Raw genomic sequence first — 17,287 nt, 5'->3', positions numbered from 1 at the left:
GGTGAGCTCCCTGAAGACACAGCGTGCTGCCCTTGATTCCCACCCGCGCGCTCCTAGAAGGAGAGTGAGGCTTGAGTCCTGCAAGAACTGAGGACTCGGGCAAGTTATGAAGTTATAACATTCAAGGAGCTCAGGCGCAAGAGACCAGGGACCAGCACAGTGACCTGGGAGCAGGAACAGGATAGAAGTGGAGAGCTTGGTGACCCAAAGAAAAGAGGTGAAGTCACTGAGCTTAGTTCGAGTGGGGCCGTTTGCACGGTTGTATTGATACTGTGCCCCTAGCAACCAGGCATTACAGCTATGAAACCCCGCCTCCTTGGTCTGGTCTCTGGAGGCAAGCAGGGCTTAGACTGGGAATTCTTGGATGGGGAAACCAGGGAGGACTGGTCTGCCCGGGGACAGCTTGGACCCAGGATGGAGCCACCCACTTCCAGATCTAAACTGTGGGCTCACTTTATGACCGGAGGGAGGTTTACTTAACCCCCCTGACTCGCATGCTCAATCTGTAAATTGGAGATTTACGAGTAGGCTAAACCTACTTTATTTGATTGTAGTCAGAGATTAATTGGGTAAAAAGTATATAAAGATTCTACTTTGACACCTGCCCATGACAGGAGCTCAGGACATGGTAGATCCCTTTCCTCTAGATGATGTAATGCGTTTCAGTAGAGCGGAGCACCCAGGGCAAAGCAAAGCTGACAGGAGGGGAACCCAAGGGCATGTCACAAGTGACCTGGCTAAGTAGGGGTGGGGTGTGGGGAGGTGGCTGAGATGTCTTCCCCTGGAAGTGAATACAGAGGTGAGTTCTGAACTGAAGCAACCTCTTTAGGGATTTGACCGCTGGACATTTGTTGCAAGGGCATCATTTATATACTGTTATGGCAACCACCAAGACCTCTTTGGGAAATCTTGGACCTGCTGGAAGAATCTGAGACAGGGCCCATCTTTAATCTAGTTGCCTTGCTAGACTTTGTGGGGCAGGGCACAGAGGGACACCAGGAGGGACAGTAACCATCCACGCCAGACCCGGAGAATCTTGCTCCCAGAACCAAATGCAAATATTTTGGTTTATCTCTTTCCGGAATGAGAAAGAGGCAGAATTTTATTTTTTATTTTATTTTATTTTATTTTATTTTATTTTATTTTATTTTATTTTATCTTATTTTATTATTTTATTTTAATTTTATTTATTTTTAAATGTTTATTTTATTTTGAGAGAGAGAGAGCATGTGCGCAAGCAGGAGAGGGGCAGAGAGAGAGAGGGAGAGAGAGAATCCCAAGTAGGCTCCATGCTTAGTGGGGAGCCTGACTCGGGGCTTGATCCCCCTGGCCATGGGATCATGACCTGAGTCTAAATCAAGAGTTAGATGCTTAACTGAGTGAGCCATCCAGGCGCCTTAGAATTTTATTTTAAATATAATGAGTTACATCTATTTATCCATTAATCTGTCTACTATCTATGTACTGCCAATCGCAAGGGATCTTTACTAAAAACTCCTGTTTTCCGTCCATAAACCTCCTACTTTATAAAATATTTTGTGATTGATTGATTGATATTGTGTGTGTGTGTGTGTGTGTGTGTCCTGGGGTGACCATCCATAGTTTCAATTTGATTCTTAAAAAAGTATTTCAAACAATAAAGAACCAAAGATTCTACAGGCAGATTCTCTCTCTCTTTCTGTCTCTCGTCTATCTCTACCTAGCCCATATATCCTATCTACAGATATAACATATCTATCTCTAGATATGTTAGTTAGAACTATTTAAATTATATACAATTTGGGGTGCCTGGGTGGCTCGGTCAGTTGAGCGTCCCGCTTTGGCACAGGTCATGATCTCACGGTTTGTGAATTCAAGCCCTGCATTGGGCTCTGTGCGGACAGCTCAGAGCCTGGAGCCTGCTTTGGATTCTGTGTCTCCCTCTCTCTCTGCCCCTCCCCCACTCACTCTCTGTCTCTCTCTGTTTCTCAAAAATAAACATTAAAAAAAATTAAAAAATAAATTATATACAATTTAACAATAAAATTATTTATAACTTTAGATAGCTGAGTTCATGTTATAAATTTTAAATTTTATTCCATTATGAAACTGCTTTGTAAATATTCTTAATGGCTTCATAATATGAATATGTCATAATATATTCAATGTTTTTTTTCCTATTGAATATTTAGAACGATTCCAGGGTTTCCATTAAAATTTTTTTTTTATGTTTATTTATTTCTGAGAGAGAGAGAGAGAGAGAGCAGGAGAAAGGCAGAGAGAGAGGGAGACACAGAATCTGAAGCAGGCTCCAGGCTCTGAGCTGTCAGCACAGAGCCCGACGTGGGGCTCGAACCCAGGAACTGCGAGACCACGACCTGAGCTCAAGTCGGAAGCTCAACCGACCGAGCCACCCAGGCGCCCCATGTTGTTGTTTTTAAATTCGCCAAGTCCCTTGGTTGACAAAAAGCCACTCGCTTTGTAAATTTCAAAGACCAACAAGCAGGTAGGGGAGGTGGCTACTTACACAGGGAGGAGGCTCCTCAGTATTCAGGTACTGGCCTGCCAACAAAAGAGCCAACATTACTGCAAAACACAGAAAAGAGCGGCCCTTGTGTTTCTCCAGAAATCTTGGGCTCGTTCCCGTTAGTTCCTCTTGATGGCGCTTGCCTAAAACGCAATGTGAATGACGTACTTCTCATTCCATCTGCTGTTCTTGCAAAGCAGGGGCAATGAGAAAGGAGGCTAGACAATCAAATGCAAACTGGGAAGGCTCGCTCCTTCTGCCGCAGGTCAGCATTAGGTTAGAAGGACTCCCCACCCCTCCACCCCCGCCCCCCGTCAGATACGCCAGGTCACGTCTCTGCAGCATCTGGGCCAATGAAGACGCTTACTCCCCCCTCTACACCCTCTGGCACGCACACTGCCTTTGCTGTGACCTGCCATCCATCCATCTCCTTGAACAGACCGGAGATATTTCGAGGGCAGGGGACAGGTCTACTCCCTCGTCTGTCCCCAGCTCCAGGCACAGAGCCCAACACTGAACAGATGAGTTCTTGACAGACATTTGCTGAATGAGGATTGTTCACGTGAGATTTCTCAACGCTCACGCCCCTCGCTGGGGTTATTTTATGCAAGGCCTGCCTGAAGGTCACGTAGCACACAATCCATACTCTGCTTTAAACTCTGCGCTCAGGTGACACAGAGCCACGAAGAGCAGCTCACACGATCTGCGGGATTATTTTGCTTCCTCTAGACTTAATTTTCCTAAATTGCATTATAGCGTCCCGCTGTTGGTCTGCACCGAGGAACACGGTGAGCAGAAATTGTTCTTATCACATCCTCTTTATTAGCCCACATGTGAGAAGTTTCTAGTGGGTCCCAGGAGCTGCGTGCTTCTCAGCAACTGGTTCGCTTTAATGGAAGCGAACTGGTTTGATTTAATGGAAAACACCAATTCCATAAGAGGTCATACGTCCCTTCCTCCTGTTAAGAATCTCAGGGCAAATGTCTGGCCTGGGTCCAGGGCACGTCGAGGACCGCGGTCTGATGTGTGTTTCTGCATCTTGGCCTGGCCTTCGTCGTGCTCTTAGCCTTTTGCCCTTTCACCCTGAATTCTCTTTCCATACCAAACTAATGCAATTAATAGCTGGGAATTTGTGTCAGCATGCCCAGGCCTTGTGTAGAGCGGAATGTGTAAATTAAGGAAAGTTTGGCTCAGTGAAAACACAGCTCTCTGGAATTTGCTCAGGACCGGTGCATCGGGGAGGTGGTAACCAGCCAGAGCTAATCTCCTCGAGATAATGAGGCAGGAGGTGCAGGGATCTGACTGCACCTGCTGCCAGCCCCAGCCCAGCCTGGTGGTATGGCTCACAGCTACCACTGTCCTAAGGCACGGATGATGCCTTCCTCTCCCAGCACAATCATACCCACACTGAGAGTGCTGGTGAAGAAACGCACAGCATTTCCAGCCCCACAGAGCGATCTGTACTCTCTCATGAATTGAGTTAAATAAATAAGGTCATCCATAGAAGCCAGTTGGCCTGGAAGGAGCAAGTGAGCACCAAACTTTGGGGGATCTCCGCCGGCCCATGTGATCTAGTCTGATTCTACTGTCTGATTCAGAGCTCGATGTCACTTCCTTATAGGAAATTGGCCTCATTGAACACGGCCATTATAGCGACATCCCCACAGAGAGCCGTAGGATCGGTCTCTCCTTTCGCGAGCCTGCAGCCCCAGACTCTCCCGGATCCCCCAAATATGTTTCATGCCACTTCTGAGTCTTTGCTGGTGTCGATTCCACCTGGGGTCCCCACCTCCTCTGCCCCCGCCTTCCATAATGCTCAGTGCCCTTTGAGATCCTCCTGGGGCTCGCCTCTCGGGCCACGCGGGGCTACTTTAATATCACTGAATTGTCAGAGCACTTATTTCCTGTGTTCCTTGCCGTGACACTTGGCAGCATTTGATTACTTCTTTGTTGTGATGTCCTCGGTCCTTCTTAGGGAAGGAATCGTTTTTATCGGCTGCAGTACCTACCTACCTGTGTTGCTAACGACGCAGTTTGGGAAATGCAATTATTAAAAAGCATAGTCTTAAAACTGTAAATCAGTTCACGTCACTCATGGCCCACGAGACGCGGTCCAGATTCCCTCCGTGGCCCCCAGCCCCCAGCGTAGCCCGGTTCTTGCCCCCTCTCTAACTGTATCTCTTTCCAGTTTCTCCCTCACCTCTGAAATGGGCCACATCACCTTCTTTCCAAGTTTCTCCAGTATGCCAAGCTTCTTTTAACCTCAGAGATCAGCATGCACTGTGCCTCAGTCCAGAACATTCTTTCCTCGGCTCTGCCTGTGTCTGGGTCCTTTCCATCCATCAGATCAGATCTTAAATGTCATCTTCCTGGGGGGACATGCCCTGACCACCAATCTGAGGTAAAAGTTAAGGAGCATCTCTCCAGCCCGGGTCCTCACTACCTCAAACCCCGTCCTTGCATGGCTGTGAGGATGCTTCCTCTTCCTGTGGGCCCTCGGCTGGCACACACTTCCCACTGTCCCTTGCACTGGGTGGCTGTGGCATGGTGCTGTGGCCGCTGGAACAGGTGGGGGCATGCGCTTCACTCCAGGATGACGCACTCGACCCTCTCCTTCTCTTGCCCCTCCTGATGTCTTGTTCTTGCCCCGGGGCCTGGCTAGAGACAGAAGACCCCAAGGCCTTCAGGGATAATGGAAGCCACTGGTTAAAGGGTTAAAGGAGAGTGAATCCCGAATGAGCGTTTGGGGAAAAGGCTTCCTTCAATCCACATTGGATTGTGATGTGAACAGGACATAAACCTTCATTTTATTACACTACTAACATTTATAGTTGATGCATTATAGATGTTAGCCCCTCCTGATTCATACACTCTTTTTTGGTCTCTGCATAGCATGTAGGAACAAAGCAAGCCAATAGATATGTTAGATAGTTACAGACGGTGGGTGCCTGCCTCCCCCAAGGCAGCGCGGAGATTTCAGGCCCTTGATCATTCCTGGAACCCAGGATATGGCAAGGGCACAGCGACTGCATAGTCGGCTGTGAGACACAGCGTGTGGTAAGGTGGACACCCTCCAGAACGGAGAACCCGTGGTAAACTGCAAATAGAACCTGACCTCCTCTCTGGCTGAGTGAGCTTCAGTTGGACACTCCTTCCTGCTGGCCCTGGACCCCCAACACAGAGGCACCCCAAACCCTTCCAGGTCTTTGAGTTTTCCTGGAGCTGAAGGAGAGGGTGGTTCCTCAGAGAGAGCCATTTTCTTAGAAGATGAAGGAAGTTTGCCCACCAGCTTTCCCCATCATCATCCTGGAAGAGCTATACTCAAGTGTCCGTGGAGGGCCGTTCATCACCCACTGACACAAAACAGCTCCGGAGAACGACTGACTTCTGCGTTCCTCTCAAGGAAACAGCATCTTTTTACAAAAGACAATGCTCCCTTCGAGTTATTTTTAGAAGGGACGTGAAGGTGTAAGGCTCAGGGGCCCTCCTGACTCACGGAGGCAGTTACGCCAGCCTTGGGCTATCAGCGTGGACACCTCTTCTCGTGACTACAGAGGTATGATACAGGTGTATGGCCGGTGGCCATCAGGTTAAGGTCCCCTGACCACTTGCCTCTTGGGTGCTTTAAAGAAAAAAAAAAAAGGAAAGAAAGCAAAACCTGAGCCTCAGTGCACACCAGTTACTTTCTGCACCAGTGTCTATGATGGCATCTACACACACCGAGGTCTGCGACCCGCTGTTAGAAGCTCCGACTGCCTTCTGATAGGAGATGGGCCACGCGGGTCAGATATACTTAGAGAGAAGCTTGGACCATTTGCACGCGTAAACGCTTCCTTGAACGGAAGCCGCTGGGGGCTCCAGGCTTGTACAATTTAGTGCCTCTACTGGGAAGGGGGGCTGGCTGTGTCCCCAAGGGCGGGCTCTATGGGAGGGTCGCATTCGAAGGAAACCACCTGAAACAATTCCCAGCAGGTCCCATAAAGAGAATCTGCTTGTCTGGTGGGAGAAGAGAAGTAAAAGTAGGAAGCTTTCAGTGCTTAGGAACTTTCTGTTTCTCTGGGAAGTGAAGTCAGCAGGCTTTTCAGATGGTGGCAGCCCCAAACCAGGGGAGTTCCCTCAAGTGGAGTCAGCTTCTGTTTTCATTTCAGTCACAAGATTTCAGAGGGCAGGGGGCGTGGAGCAGGGAGAGTGATGGTGAGGGTCAGTGTTGGCTCTGACCCTAGGGGCTGCCAGCTGGGCTTGCTCATAAGTACGTGGGGCAAAGGGACAGGCCAGTGGGTCCCAACGACCCGTCGCTAGGAACTCCTCAACAACCCGCCTGTGTCTCCCCACGTCCGCTTTTCCCTGTCCGTCCTGGGAGCCCCGGTGGTCAGGTGGGTACGTGGGCACCTAGAGCAAGTTCTTGCCATACACCCTGACCTTCCCCGCGGTTACGCGCGCCTGTGAGTCCAAGGTTTGGTAAACGGAGAAGCTGGAAAATAAACTCACAATTTCCAGGAAACTTTCCGAACAGAAATTGTTGTCAGCTCTTTATTTTTTTCTTTTTCTTCCCTTCCTCTCTCCTGCTGCCTGGAGCATAGCTGTCACTATTTTAGGCATTGGGATTGAGGCCAATACAAGGGAGGGAGCAGCACCTCTGAGGCTAAACAGCCTTGGACTGCTTACCTCTGCACTCGACTTATGTAGGAATTAGACAATCATGTCACGTTTAAGCCCCCGTGATTTCTTCTTAACGTGTCTTTCTGCCTTTACTGTTTTATCTCCTTGGGGAGGTCAGCTTCGGAATTCACCAAAAATGTAGCAGAGCTTCTGATCAAAGGCATGCACACATAATTCATGGAAGAAATTCTGGGTTCAAACCCCGGCCGTGCCTGTTTCTGGCCACATGACCTCGGGCAAGCCTGCAAGCCTCGGTTAACTAATATCAGCTTGTAGAATGGGAATTGTAGTGTCTGCCCCAAAGAGCTGTTGAGAAGCTTAACAAAATAACCCCCTTGGCCACAGGCTCCCCCAATGAACCGCTGTGTTCCGCGTTTCAAGTTCAACTTCATGACCAAATCGTTTCTGCCCAATCGAGAGATCGTGAGTACTCTGCTTTCAGATCCATGTTAGGAACTTGATGAACTAACTGAGTTCTCATTTTTAAACAAAACAGTGCCTTTTTTCAACATTCCACTCCATGGACACGGCTCTGTCGAGTCTTGCCAACAGCCCTTCAAGCGGGCGCCCCGTCCAGCTGTGAGGCTCGGGGATTCGATGACCATGGCTGGCTGACATCCTCATTTTAAAGATGAGAACGCTGCGTGGCACAGCACGAACAAGTGCATTGTGATGAATCGGAGTTCTACTCTGCTGACTTGTTCCCGGGGGATATAGCTTCTCTTGCACTCGGTTTACCTAATTTATCCTGTGAGTATTGTCAGCACCTGAAGGCTAGGTCTCATGGATGTCAGAGAACCAGTATTCAAATTCTGGGCTCCAGACTTCTGGCTCAGGGGTCTTTCCTCTACCTGTGCTGCCTTCCTCAGTGTTTATCTTTTAGGAACCACAAGGTTTCTGGGGACAGAGGGCATCCATCAACCTTCATCTCAATATAGTGGGGAATAGGACACACTTTCCCCTGGCTAGTTCCAAACTTGAGAACATCTTCAGTTCAGCATCGATCCACAGCTGTAGGGAGAGGCAGGGATGAGCTTCCTTGCCTTTTTCTCACTGTCTCTGAGGAAAGGATTAGGATGTCCAATGAGCTTTGGCTACATGACTTAGGCTTGGGAAGAAGAGAAGGAGGAGGGAGGAAAGGAAGGACATAGGAAGGGGAAGAGAGAAAGAGATAGACAGAAACAGAGACGGATATAGATTATATGCACCCATGTACATATAACATATGTCATATCTGTCTCCCACATATCTACCAGCTCAGTCACGTAGCTCTTCTGGACATTTTAGAATGACAGTCGCCTGATCTGAAGAGTATTCTCGGTCACAAATGGCCCAAACTCACAGAAATAGCTACATGGAAGCATTTATTGAGAGTTTGGAGAATAGGCTTATTGTTCTCCATAGATGGCCCTTGGAAGTTCACTTCCTTTCTCTAATTCTTGATTTCCCCATCTGTAGAGCACAATGTTAGTATCTGAGATAAGCTGAGTCCCCAGGACCTTTCATTTTCATTTTCTTAAAAAAAAAAAAAAACAACTGTGCTCAAAGCTGGTTATTGTAATGGTTACAGTAGGGACAACCATAAATTGGTTGGATGGATGGATGGTGATAGGTAAGGCAGCTGTCGCCCATCCCATTTCTCAGGTGATCTCCAGAAATTCAAATAAAATATTCCGAGACAGCTGTTGTCCAGAGAATCGAAAGCAGCTTCTTGGTGGGGTCAGTCTTAATCATTTCCTTTTCCTTTCCTTTTTCTTTTCTTTTCTTTTCTTTTCTTTTCTTTTCTTTTCTTTTCTTTTCTTTCTTCTTTCTTTCTCTTTCTCTTTCTTTCTTTCTTTCTTTCTTTCTTTCTTTCTTTCTTTCGCTTCAATCAGTGATTCTCAAAAGACCATCCTAGCACTACATGAGTTGAAGTTATTTTGTGAAGGGTAGGGACTCCTCAGTCTCGCTATAGACCTGCCAAAACGTACACCTGGGAGTGGGTTTGAGAATATGCATTTTTGACTACTGTGATTCTGACACACGATACATTTTAAAGACAACTGTGATCCCTTGGGTTGAGCAATCGTGGATGACTTGAAATCCTGGCTTGTGCTTAGAGAACTAGGGGAACACCTTTTCCCAGCAGTTCAACTGTCAACTTTTCACATTGGTTCTGTCCACCCATTTTCCCAGCCTCTTGGGGGACAACCAGCCTCTGCTAAATTAATACCAATATTGCAATGTCTAGATGCGGCCAGCAGGGGGCAGTGGATGCTCACATATACCATACCTGCCTTCCCTCCGCCTGCTTCTAAAATCCTTATTAATTTTTCTTTTAAAAGTGGGAAAAACCAACTTTCAAGACTGCTTTCCTTAGGAAACAAACAAAAAAAAGCCCACAAAACCAAAACAAGTGCTCCTGGACAAAACGAAATCTCTCGTCCATTTAATGGACACAGCCAATCCATGTCTTTACCAGGGTTTTAATGTCTATGGTGCCTTAAGAGAGAAGAACCACTTTTCACATAGGGCTATCTTTAATTTCATTCTTTAATCAGTGGAAGGAGAGAAACTCCTGACTTTATTTTATGGAAGACCATGGCCCTCTTCTCTATATGTCAGCTTGACAGAAGGTATTGGTGTTAACAGATGGTCCAAGTTGGGTTATGCGTCTGTCTTTTCCAGGTCTGGTGTATTTTTTTTTAAATAGAGCATTTTTAGCGTACAACAATATATGCTACTGGAGAAAAATAATAAGATACGGATAAGCAAAAAAGAAGGGAATAAAAATTACTCTAATGTCTCCATACCAAGACAACTACTGTAAACATTTGAGTATAGCTAAATCTCTCTCACACACACATGCACACACAACATAGTCTATGTAGATATGGGCATACGGTTTTCTCGTCTTCTCCATCATACAACAGCATGCTATAAACATAACATGTCGGTAAATGTGCTTCAATGGCATCTTTTTAATGGCTACGTGGTATTCTCTCCTATGGATGTCCCTCGTGTGGATCTCATGGCAAAAAAATGCAAACAACTTAAAAATATCTAGAAATGTTATAAATATCCCTGTGATGAGCGACTGTTCTGTGAATCATGCAAATCCTTGATTATGTCAGTGGTGTTATATTTTAATAGATACTTGGCTGGGGTTCATAAGCATGCATAGGCTGGGGTGGTATGATTTGCTGCTAATATTTTTGGCAGGATATAGATTCCAGTGTGCACGGGCAGGCCTGGGCAGCTTTATCTCAATCAGCTCTCTTGGGGTTTTGATTTGTTTTTGTTCCCCCCCCCCCCATGATTACGTGTCTAGAATGTTGTTAATGAAATGCAATACCCATCTGTAAGTTTTTCTCTACCTTGATGAATGTGGAGAGGGGGGTGACGAGAGAGGGGTATGGGTCACATGGTTTATAACTCACCAGCCACTGCCTCAGATTGGCAACTTTGTTTCCAGGCAATCTCCCGGAAGTATCCAGAAGTATCTGGAGTACCCCCAGGACTCTAAGCGGACGGAGTACCCCCAGGACTCTAAGTGGACGGTGGGAAGGGATGAGAGGTAGCAAGCAGGTGGAGGGAGGTGTATTTGAGATCAAAGACGCCAGGAGATTTTGGAAGCATCTACCTCAAGAGAACACAATCTTTCTTAGCAAATGACTAGGAAGCTTAATGAAAGCATTTTCTGTAAGAGGGATTAGAGCTGGGTGCTTGTTTCTTATTTATATTCATACTCGTACTTTTGATTTTGCTTTTCTCTACTTCTCCTCCCTGCTATTTGGGACGTGCTGAGTGCGGGTTACATGCTCCAACATGCACCATTATGAATCTTTGAGTTCATTTGAGGATTACATCACTCCCTATGATTCTATCCCTTCTTTGCACACTTCTGGTCTATTTCTCACCTTTTTTTTTTTTTTTTTTTCTGTCTCACTGCAGTCATTTCTAGCCACTAGCTCTCCAGGGAAGTTCTACCGGACTCCCCCTGAAATACTAATGCTCTGAAATGAAGACTACATACTTTTACTCAAATTTTAATGGGATTCTATTCAGCACCTGATACCTAGAACTAGGCTCTGAAAACAGATGCAAAAGAAGCCATAAAATGTGGTTTCTGATCGCTCCATCCGCTCAACACATAATTTGGGGGGGACCCATCACACAGAGTTTCGTTGAAGGAGCCCTACTGAGTGGCCACAACACTGACATTTAGGCTGACTTTTACCCATTTTACACATGAAGGGACTCGGACCCAGAGGGATCTGTGCTTCATCCCAGGCTACACAGCTAATAAGTGGAGGAGAGCCAGGGTTTTCCCCTCCACGTGCCAGCTTCCCAAAGCCGTGGAAGTCACAGACCGGGCTGCACCCGGGAGCGACCAGGGGGAGAAACCCTAAGTGGCTGATGCCATTTCGAACAGGCCAATAGTTTTATCGAAGGAAAAGCAGAAAAGGGAAGGAAGAGTAACAGACCCATGGTGGCATTCCCACCGCTTAGGTGACTGAAGGCCCCTGACTCACCGGTGGCACTGTTGATTCGAGGCCATGACCTAGGGCAGAAAAGAGAGCCAAGGTAAGTGTCAGCCGCATTCAGTTACATACCTTCCCCAGCGGGATGGGCTGCTGTTACAGGCGTTTTCCCCAGATCAACCTATAAAATGATTTCTTTTTTCTTCTTCTTTTCTTAATGTTTATTTATTTATTAAAAAAAATTTTTTTAACGTTTTATTTATTTTTGGGACAGAGAGAGACAGAGCATGAACAGGGGAGGGGCAGAGAGAGAGGGAGACACAGAATCGGAAGCAGGCTCCAGGCTCTGAGCCATCAGCCCAGAGCCTGACGCGGGGCTCGAACTCACGGACTGCGAGATCCTGACCTGAGCTGAAGTCGGACGCTTAACCGACTGAGCCACCCAGGCGCCCCAATGTTTATTTATTTTTGAGACAGAGAGAGGGAGAGCAGGGAGGGGCAGAGAGAGAGGGAGACACAGAATCTGAAGCAGGCTCCAGGCTCCGAGCTGTCAGCACAGAGCCCGACGCGGGGCTCGAACTCACAGACGGTGAGATCATGACCTGAGCCGAAGTCGGACGCTTAACTGACTGAGCCACCCAGGAGGAGCCCCTGGAACGACTTCTTGATGTTCGCATTGTTCTAGACCTAAAATCACATCTCATTATAGAGAATACGGAAAACAGAAAAACGTAGAAGAAAATAACAATCAACACCCCAGGTAATATTTTGGCAAATCCCCTCTACATGTGTGTATGTGCTTCTGAGGATGTGTGAGTACATTGAAACACATAAGTAGCAAAACTGGAAGAACCACCTATGGGCTATTGATGTTAAAGATACATTCTAGATCTTCAGCGGTTATTCAAACGCATGATATTTATTGCCTGTGTGATTTTTAGAGGGGCCATTCAGGTTCTCGCTAGTTTCCATTAGGGTGAATAATGTTGCAGGGCGCATTGTAATCTAATCACCAGATATTTCCGTGGAGAGACTCCGCTAGGCACAGCGAAGGGGCCAGGCAACATGGATCTTCCAAGCTCCTCGCTGTGGATCATGCAGTTTCCTTCCACGGGGGTTGGGTCCGTTTAGACGCTAATCCACAGAGCGGGAAGTGACCATCTCACCGCATCCCAACACTATTAAATCCTATCCTTTAAAACAATGTTGCCTGTTTGTTGATCCCTTACGGTGCCTGTTTCACTTCCCTGATGACCAGTGAGACTGAATTCTTCTTCTTTTTCAAGTGGTTTTAGGTCCCTTGGATTTTTTTCCTGTCGTGAGTTATCTGCACAGGTCTCTCTCCATTTTCTAATGAGGGCTTTGCCTGGCCACCACGTTCCCCTTTGGACAGGGTGCTTTCGGAAGCGCGTCTTGCCTGGACTTCGGGCAATGATCTGAAAAAGCTCTGGGGCCACAGAAGGCTCTGGAGGATGCCGCTTGTGTGAGCCGACTTGTTTGTGCCTTTAACGATCTCGGGGCCTTGCACAGCACCTATCCTCCGAGGCCCTCAAAGTGCGTCACCGGAGCAATTAATTGAGCATCGCAACACAGGCTGGGTGTAAATATTTATGAGGCCTGGCTGGTGGCTGGGACACTGGGCACAGAAGAGTTAAACTGGGAGATGCTAGTAACTAGGAGACCACCTTCCAGGAGTCTAGCTCCCCGCTTACCCTTTGTCCTCTGTTTACCATTTTAACACCCCGAGGGACCCTGTGGGGTGGCTCTCATTGTCCCAAATTTACAGACGAGGAGATGGGAGATTCAGAGGGCTCAGTCCCACAGAGAGCGAGGGATCTGACACCAGCCTGTCCGATCCCACATCCTCGCTGCCTCCCCGGCCCTCACCCACAGGGGGTGGCCAATCCCGGAGGCATTTACAGCTGCGTCTCAGAGTCCTTGTGGTTGGCTCTTGGCATCCTTTCCGGCTGCCTGAGATTTTGCAGAAATTAACAGTAAATCAGCCAGTAAGGAGCAGATCTGGGGCCTGAGAGCTCTCTCTCTCTCTCTCTCTCTCCACTTTCAACACATGGCCTCTTCCCTGACATCTTGGTCTTTGATTAAGGCCTCAGAAGGCTCCCAAGGCCTCAGAAGGCTCCCCAGACCTGCAGTTCGTGACATGTGACATGTAAATGACACATTTTTGTGACTGCCTACAGGGAGCTTGATGTGGGTGTGGCAAGCCAGGCCACTGCTGGGAGACAGCACACCCAGGGCAGGCAGGGTGCAAGCCCCAGCCCAGGGGTGACGAAGGGGAGCTACGCTCTCCTCGGGGTTCTAGAAAGAACTTGAGCTTGGAAGTGAGCATTCTGTCCTCCCTCTGACCTTGGCTTCCCCTGGTTTTTAGAATTAAAGACCGCTAATGCTGCAAAGCCCATCGGAGACCATGCTGTCCAGTTTGTTGTTCCAAGTTTTAGACCCTTGGGAGGCAGAAGTGGGGTCTTCTGACCCCCATAAAGAGCGGAAGGGAACACCGCCTGCCGGGCAGTGAGCGAGGCTCTGCTCTGGTGGGTGGGCTTTCCCCACTCTGCACCCTTATTATTTCCAAGCCCATAGCAGCAACGTAGACCGCCCAGCTCTCAGCCCCTGGGAGCTTCCTCCCGATTGTCCAGGTTGTCTGAAAGTGGCTTATCTGATCCGCTCTGCCTCTCGGCGGGGTCCCAGAGCGATGGAGCTCATTCATATGTCATAGTCCCCCGGGGATTCTGCACCCCAGAGCTCTCTGTGCGTCAGTGCAAGCCAAATGAATTAGCAGAGGAAGCATCAGCAGGGTGGGGAGCCATGTTGTTATTCCAGCTGAGCCCCCAAAGGGGAGAGGGAGAAGAGGAAGGCTGGAACCTGGGAAGGAGGGGGCCCCGGAGGCTTCCTGGACTCCTGCAGCCGAGAAGCTCCCTGAAAAGGCTCCTGGGCTCAACACTCTTTGCAGCCTGACAGCCCAGGGTGACAGTGAAAGAGCGACTTCATGGAGGTCCGATGTGTCCTCTTTATGCTCAAGCGAGGCCCACGTGTTGGTTAGCAAGCTGCCTCTCGCCAGGTGCTTACAAGGACGCTCCCTGCTTCCTTCTGTCAACAGCATCCGTAACACGGCCACATGTGGACGGGCCGCGGCTGGATGGCGGGATAGCTTGGTCCCCACCCCTTCCTCCTTCCACCTCTGGGCCTGAGGGCCGCAGGCCTTCCTCTGCACCTCGGGCCTGTGCAGGCAGGTGTCCACGTTGTGGTGGGGGGTTCTCCGTATATGAGATGCACAAAGCTGACCTCCAGCGTTTGTGGTTTTCTATATTTAAGGCGCATTGCAAATAAAGATTTTTGCTTTCTGAATTATGTTTCAATTTTAACCCTTCTTAATAAGGTAATGTGCTTCATAATTTTTAATCTTTGAAGGGCACTAAATTATGCTCATCCTCCCTTCCCCCACCCCAAGTTGCTGCCAATCAGAACGGGATCTGATTGGGTAGGCGGGGTGCACTTACGCCTTACTCATCCATGGGAACAAAGTTTGGACGGTGTGTTTTTCTGGTCCCATAGAGATGGGATTTGGTCCTGTCTCCAGGGTCAAGCTCCCGGCATGGAGTTTAATTCCTGATCCACCGCTCGGGTGTGATGTGTATGGTCCCCCCTGGGTCTCCCCAGGCACCCAGTGCTGGAGCAGAATTGCGCATCAGATCCCCTGGGGAGGGGGTCAGGGCGATTTCACCTGCCAGTCCACTCCCTGTCCCAAACCTCCAAGATTAACCGGCTCGGTGACATTTCTCACCTTAAGCACTGCCTCTGACATCCAGAGACGGCAGTAGGCTAAAATTCTAATTTTTGGAAGACCGTTGATACGGTTGCTAACCCGATTTTTAAGATAATCTAGAGAGAAATGAAAGTGACTCGGAAGTCCTAAAGTCATTGCCTTCTTCCCTCTGTGTGGCTGTCTGAGCTGTGTTGGTTGACTGTTGCGCCTTACATAAATCATTTCACCAAATGTCTTGGCAACTCTTGTGGGACAAGAATCTGTATCCTGACGTTAGGGCCAATTACGGAATGTTAGTGCAAACGGGACCATGAACTGGCCCTTTCATTTTGTCGCTGGGTTGACCCAAGCCCAGGTTAAGCCCCCGGGGGAGCTGGTGGTTGCACGTTTATAGCACAGCCCGTCTGCAGGCAGGGCTCGCCCTCCTTCCTCTCCAGCACTGGAGGGAGGTGCAGATTGGCGTCAGGGAGCTTTAGGAGCTGAGGTCTGGAAAGTGGTGTGCTCAGAGAGTGGGGAGCCCCCAGGGGCGAACTAGAAGGCCTGTGTGGTCCTGGAGGCATGTGGGGCTTGGTAGGCTGCCGGATAACGCTCCAAGATGCATCGCAGGGAGGCCATGCGGGGGCACATGGGATCTACTGGCAAGGGAAGGACTCGGGCATAACAGTCTCAGCAAGAGGCAAGGCCGACCTTGGCAGTGGGTGTTCCCCTAGCTTCCCACGTGGCCACCAGAGCCCTCCTCTGTTCCACTGGCACCCATTCCAGGTGGAATCAAGTCAACACTCATATTTAACGAGTGAATGAATGGGCTCCTTGTCTGTTAAAGGAATCCTTGATTATTTGCACGAATCTTCCTCTTACCGATTTTACTTTTACACACACACACAAGCCACATTTGGGGGTACGCAGCTCCCTGAGGGATCCTGGGAAAACTCTGGAAGTGTGAACGTTCTCACCTCCCAGGACCCTTCGGCCTGGGGGAGCCCTGCCCCTCTCTACCTGCTCAGGGGCTCCCGCTAACCCCCCACCCCCCCCAGGACCGGTGAACCTCCCTGCCTCTGAACACCCCGGCATTTCTCTGCTCTCCCAACACAAGAGGAGAGTCGAAAGGCAGTGTGGAGTTAGGCATTTCTTACTTAAATCTCATTGTTAAGCCTTCCTGTGTTTTTCCCTTTCCTCAGCTAGGTTTTAAGTGGTCTGGGGACAGAAAGCATGTGTCGTGAGCTGTGATCACTCTCATAGGAGCCATCCGCGTCCCTGACAAATACCGAGAAATGAAAACAACATCGGGGTTACGTCACAGAGGAGCAGAGAGGCAGCGTGGGGTGACCTGGGTGTCGAGCTTAGCTCGGGCGGATGACTCCCGAGTCCCCGGCCTCCACCCTCTCCCCTGGCCTCCCCAACTTACTCTCTTCTCTCTGCTTCCCTCCTGCTTGCCTTCTGGTAGACGTTCCTTCTGTCACCTATTTAAGTATCCAGCCTGTGCCAGGCACGGGGCATTGTACAAGCCAATGGCCTCCCGTGGGTCCCTCCTGCCCTTCTTCCTCCTGTCCCTTCAGCAGTGTTCACTGAGCATCTACTAAGGGGAGCTCCTCGCGGGCGAGCCCAGGAGGGGGATGCGGCACCACACCACGGTCCACGCACCCTCTGTGAAAGCACTCGGGCCCTCTGTAACGCTCTCAGCCGGCCACATCTTGCAGAAAGATACTCCCCTTTCTGCACAGCGAGGCGGGCCAGAAGGAGCAACATTCTTATGGGTCTGTCGGTGCCATGGACGCCCAGGGCAGCTGGGGGCAGGCAGGGGAGACCAGAGAGGTCAAGAGTAACAACAGCAGGGGCCTTTGCCCCATCTGTCTCCTGGCCAGAGGGCTGCCTGGTGGGAGG

At 49.1% G+C, this 17,287-nt stretch overlaps 1 protein-coding gene across 1 annotated transcript in view; it reads right to left on the bottom strand.

Moving 5' to 3' along the window:
- CLNK (cytokine dependent hematopoietic cell linker) overlaps positions 1–17,287 on the bottom strand; it is a 164,923-nt gene that overhangs the window by 66,912 nt on the left and 80,724 nt on the right. The window contains exons 4-5 of the mRNA XM_023253310.2: positions 11,680–11,708; positions 2,507–2,541 (exon numbers count right to left, since the gene is read on the bottom strand). Of these exons, the coding sequence (XP_023109078.2) occupies positions 2,507–2,541; positions 11,680–11,708 (64 nt within the window). The remainder of the gene's footprint in view (positions 1–2,506; positions 2,542–11,679; positions 11,709–17,287) is intronic.

The sequence above is a fragment of the Felis catus genome, chromosome B1, assembly GCF_018350175.1.
Source record: "Felis catus isolate Fca126 chromosome B1, F.catus_Fca126_mat1.0, whole genome shotgun sequence".
Taxonomy (NCBI): domain Eukaryota; kingdom Metazoa; phylum Chordata; class Mammalia; order Carnivora; family Felidae; genus Felis; species Felis catus.
This window is presented reverse-complemented; position numbering and strand designations above follow the sequence as displayed.